This window comes from Calidris pugnax, unplaced genomic scaffold (assembly GCF_001431845.1).
Source record: "Calidris pugnax isolate Ruff unplaced genomic scaffold, ASM143184v1 scaffold371, whole genome shotgun sequence".
NCBI lineage: Eukaryota > Metazoa > Chordata > Aves > Charadriiformes > Scolopacidae > Calidris > Calidris pugnax.
Window position 1 is genome coordinate 633,102 of NW_015091373.1, and position 4,550 is coordinate 637,651.

The window sequence follows — 4,550 nt, forward strand, 5'->3', positions numbered from 1 at the left end:
GCGGGAAGGGGGGAGGGGATTTAAAGGGGCCGCGCGCGGTTACCGGAGCCGCCGCCGCCGCCGCGCAGCAACTTTACCTGGGTCTCACCACACTGACAACTACCAGCGGCGCCCGCCCCCATCACGTGACGAGGGCGCGGGGGCGGGGCCAGGCCCGGCTTCACCCACGTGACGCGTGCGAGGCGGGGAGGGGCGGCCGGGCAGGCAGGGGGCGCTCTTCTGGCCGGGCACACGCGTTAAGTGACGCGCCGGGGTCACGTGAGAGCTGCTCCTTCTCCCCTGGTCACGTGGTGGGGGCGCGGAGCGGCTTCGGCCGTCCGCCATGTTGTGCGGCCCCGGGCCGGGCCGGGCCGGGGATGGCGGGGGCCGGCAGCAACTGGCTCTCTGGGGTCAACGTGGTGCTGGTGATGGCCTATGGCAGCCTGGTGAGGCGGGGAGCGCCCAGGGGACGGGGGCGGGCCTGGGGTGTCTGTGGGGCTCCCGTGGAACCGAGCCTGGGGTGTCCGTGGGGCCCCTGTGAGGCCCATCCCGGGGTGTCCGTGGGGCTCTGTGAAGCTCGTCCTAGTGTGTCCGTGGGGCTCCCATGAGGCCCATCCCGGGGTGTCCGTGGGACTCCTGTGAGGCCCGTCCCGGCCTGCCCGTGGGCTCCCATGGGGTTGGGCCCCGGGGTGTCCGTGGGGCTCCTGTGGGGCATATCCCAGCTTGTCCATGGGGCCCGTCCCGGGGTGTGGGTAAAATTGCAGTGAGACACGTCGCAGGGTGTTCATGGGGAGCTCGGGGCTCTCAGGGCTGGGCTGAAGGGCCCATAGGGTCCTGGTGCCCGTGGGGAGGAGAGAACGTGGGTAGGAGTCTCTGTGGAGGCTGAGGTGTTTGTGGGGCTGGCCTGGGTGTCTGTGGGGCTCTGGAGGGGCTGCACAGGGACCCCTGAGCTTGTTGGGCTTGGGGGGGGGGGTCTGTGGGGCCTGATGGCTGCTCGGCCTGGAGTGTCGGGGGGGTTGGGTGTCAGTGGGGACATCCCCGGCATCCCTGACCCCCGTCCCTGCTGTGACGCTCCAGGTCTTTGTGCTGCTGTTCATCTTCGTGAAACGCCAGATCATGCGCTTTGCCATGAAGTCCCGCCGTGGCCCCCACGTGCCCGTGGGACAGCACGCCCCCAAGGTGGGTACGCGGGGGCCCCGTGGTGGGGAGGTGCCCTCCCTCCCTCCCCTGTGCCCCCAGAACTATCCGTGCCCAGGGAGGGCAGGTGAGGTCCCATTTCGGACCTTTCCAGGAGCTGCCACCTTGGTGTGGTGCTGGGAAGCTGGACGGGGAGCAGGTTTATTTCAGAGGGCCCCTGGGTATGAGAGTCATTGTTCTTGTGACCCCCCCAAACAAAGCGAGTGCTCTGTAAATGGCTCTTTTTTCCCCCCTGCTGTGCAGGATTTAAAGGAAGAAATCGACATTCGACTGTCAAGGGTGCAAGACATCAAGTACGAGCCCCGGCTGTTAGCTGAGGACGACAGCAGGCTTCTGCAGCTGGAGACACAAGGTACCGTCTCTCGCAGCCACCAGAGACACCATCCAGTGCTTGTCCTGCTACAGCCAGTTGTTTTCCTGGGGTCGAGCTGTGTCACTGGCCTCTTTGGTGTCACAGCGTCGCGTTTGAGGGTGGCGGAGCCCTGGCAGAGGCTGCCCAGAGAGGTGGTGGAGTCTCTGCCTCTGGAGACATTCCAAACCCGCCTGGACAAGTTCCTGTGGGAAGAACTTGCTTCTGGGTGCAAGGAGACCTGCTCTGGGTGACCCTGCTCTGGCAGGGGGTTGGAGGAGATGATCTCCAGAGGTCCCTTCCGCCCCCATACCATTCTGTTTGGCAGCTGCCGTGAGATGGTGTCTCTGCGCTTGTCGGCTTTCCCCACTTCCCTCCCGCTGCCGAGCTGTGCAGAGCTCTCAGTTTGGGTTCTCTCTTTGCCAGGCTGCTATAACTACCTGTACAGGATGAAGGCGCTGGATGCCATCAGGACGTCTGGTAAGGGAGCAGAGGGCAGGAGCGGGAGAGGGAGGGTGGAGAGAGAGGGTGTGTGTGGAGGAAATAAGGGTGCAGTCGTCGGCCAGAGACCATGAAGGACTCAAGGTCCTCCTTTGGGAATAGCAGTCACTTGTTCTGCTCGCTCTGCTCTGCTCACACATTGAGAGCAGCTGGGAGATATGGTGGGAAATTTAATTACCCACCAACTTGTTACGTCTGCAGGAGAAGGCAAGCGTTTCCACCCGCGCCTCAGCCAGTTGTGTCGTGCCTTTTCATTTTGCAGAAATCCCCTTTCAAGCAGAGGTCCGGTACCCGAAGTCTTTGATAGGGAAGAACTTCTGTGCCTACCTGCTGGAGCTGCGGAATTCCAGCTCCTTCAAAGGCATCCGCAAAGCCTTGATCGACACCTTGCTGGATGGCTACGAGAGTGCCCGCTACGGCACGGGGGTAAGTGCTGGCACCACGTCACCCGGTGCCCGCAGCAGAGCGGGGGCTGCCCCCACGCTCCTGTCTGATGGCTGGACTGAGGTCACCCTCTGATCTTGGCTGGGGTTTCCACTCTCTTTTCTGTTTGCATCCAGGTGTTTGGGAAACCGGAATATCTGAAGTACCAGGATGCTCTGAACGAGCTGGCAAACCTGTAAGTGTTCCTGCCCGGGGTGTGGCTGGGGGGCAGCAGTGGCTTCCTGGGCCCCAGCAGCCCTTTGTGGAGATGGGAACAGAGATGGGTTTGGGGGCATAACCCAACTTCTGAGACGTGGGCTGCTTATGCCTGTCTGTCCTTCCAGATTTATTTCCTCCTTACAGGAAGGAAGGAATTTTCTCCTTTATTTCCTCCTGTTCATGCATTTTTGGGTTTGTTACTTGGTCACAGTCACCTTCCTGCTTGCGCTTAGGGGCCTTGTGTGGGCTCTGGGGCCTGGCACCTGCAGAGGCACCAGCCTTGGTTTTCGAAACCGCCGTTGTCCTGGGGGCAGATCTGCCTCGTGTCTGGCAGAGGCACACGGTGGCCGAGCTGCTGTGACGGTGCCTCTTCTGTCCCTGCAGGACCAAGGCCCGGGGAGGCAGCAGCCAGCGGCAGCACCAGTCGGCGGCCAAGGACCTCACCCTCTCCCCTGAGGTCTCCAACCCCGCCACCATCCAGGTCACCTACCTGCCTTCTAGCCAGAAGAGCAAACGTGCCAAACACTTCCTGGAGCTGAAGAGCTTCAAGGACAACTACAACACGCTGGAGAGCACCCTGTGAGCCGCGCGGGGAAGCACTGCTCCGGGGACCTGCTGCCTGCAGAGCCCCTTTCCTGGGCGCAGCCGGTGTCCTGGGTGGCTTTGGCTGCAGTTTGGCCTGTGGGCAGTGGTGGGAGGAAGCGGCTGCTCTCTCAGGTCTCCCTCTTGCACGGTGTCGGAGACCGTCACTCGGCAGCGGCTCCGTTTGGGCCAGCGGAGCTCGGCTCTCGCCAGGAGCCCGTTTGGAAGCAGCGCGCCCGCCTGTGGGACCCGGGGGGGTCAGCCCTGCAGCCTCCTCCACAGCAGGCCTGGGACACGCTTCAGGCTTGAGGCTTTGAGTCCGGCAACGCCTTGGAGCCCTGGCCCTGTGAATAAACTGATCAGCTTTAGCTTATTTATAAAAGACATCGATCCCAGCCAGCGCCCTCTTCCATCTGCCCTCTTTCCCCGTCACGGCCAGCGGGGGCTGATGCCGTTTGTCCGTCCCGTCTGTGGGTCTCGGGCTCTGGAGCCACTTGTCTGTTCTTTCCAAAGGGTGAACGCTCTTCTTTTTCCCTGTGGTGCCATGCCCAGCCTGCCCGTGTGCCCGGGCCACGCACGAGGGGGCCTGGACTGAGTGTAAATAGTTTGGTGGCCGGTTCTCAGCCACCGTGGCTGCGGTGCCTCTTTGGGCTGTGGTTTCTACTCTTTTCTCCTGCAACCGGGCATTTGGGGACGTCTTGGGCAGACAAATACCAGCTTCCAACGTCCTGTCTGTCCTGCCAAGGGGGTGTTTCCTCCCACTCTCACCAGCGCCTGTGTGCCAGCGGCTGCCAAGCCCCCCCGTGGGCGAAAGCTCGTGGCCCCCGACTTGCCGGCTGCGTCCTGCCGGGCCCACGGCAGCGCCCGCTGCTCACCCGTCACCGCAGCGTGTACCGCGTGGGGCCGGGACCCCTGCCCCTCGTCTGGGCCTCTGCACTCTTTTTAATTGCTGTTTAATAAAATGACAGTTAGCCTGAGGCAGGTGCGTGCCCTCCTCTGACTGCAGGGAGCCCTTCCCTCCCGCGCCCCGCGCTGTGTCCGTGTGCCGCTGCCACGGTAACCGGGGTGCTGTTGGTGGCGTGGCCGGTGCAGGGGGCGGTTACGGGGTCCCTGTGGCACCAGCTGTGGCACAGCCAAGCAGCCAGAGCCCCTTGGCGTGGCAGGAGGAGGTGGGATGGGGTTGGGGGGTGGCTCTCCCAGCAGCAGTTGGGGACGGTGGGGCACGATGTCCCCCTCGTGCGGGTTAAAAACCCTGCCCCCCCCCCCCCCCCCAACACGTGTTGGGGTTGGTGTGCGGTCG

At 63.4% G+C, this 4,550-nt stretch overlaps 2 protein-coding genes across 4 annotated transcripts in view; one reads left to right on the top strand and one right to left on the bottom strand.

Moving 5' to 3' along the window:
• The window catches only part of UBAP2L (ubiquitin associated protein 2 like), a 37,305-nt gene extending 37,171 nt beyond the window's left edge, over window positions 1-134 (bottom strand). The window contains exon 1 of one of the 2 annotated variants that reach the window (XM_014961337.1): window positions 78-134. The gene's annotated coding sequence lies outside the window, so the exon portion shown is untranslated. The other variant, XM_014961338.1, reaches the window with a different exon arrangement.
• A 139-nt stretch (window positions 135-273) lies between these two features.
• On the top strand, window positions 274-4,227 carry LOC106899474 (chromosome unknown open reading frame, human C1orf43). Of its 2 annotated transcripts, XM_014961298.1 has the most exons (7): window positions 274-425; window positions 1,057-1,158; window positions 1,420-1,528; window positions 1,952-2,005; window positions 2,289-2,452; window positions 2,587-2,645; window positions 3,053-4,227. In XM_014961298.1, exons 1-7 carry the CDS (start codon window positions 357-359, stop codon window positions 3,249-3,251), a joined length of 756 nt encoding a protein of 251 aa, XP_014816784.1. In that variant the 5' UTR covers window positions 274-356; the 3' UTR covers window positions 3,252-4,227. The 2 variants fall into 2 exon arrangements, with proteins under 2 accessions (XP_014816784.1, XP_014816785.1); XM_014961299.1 differs by lacking the exon at window positions 1,057-1,158 and having other exon boundaries at window positions 283-425.
• Window positions 4,228-4,550: the final 323 nt, after the last annotated feature.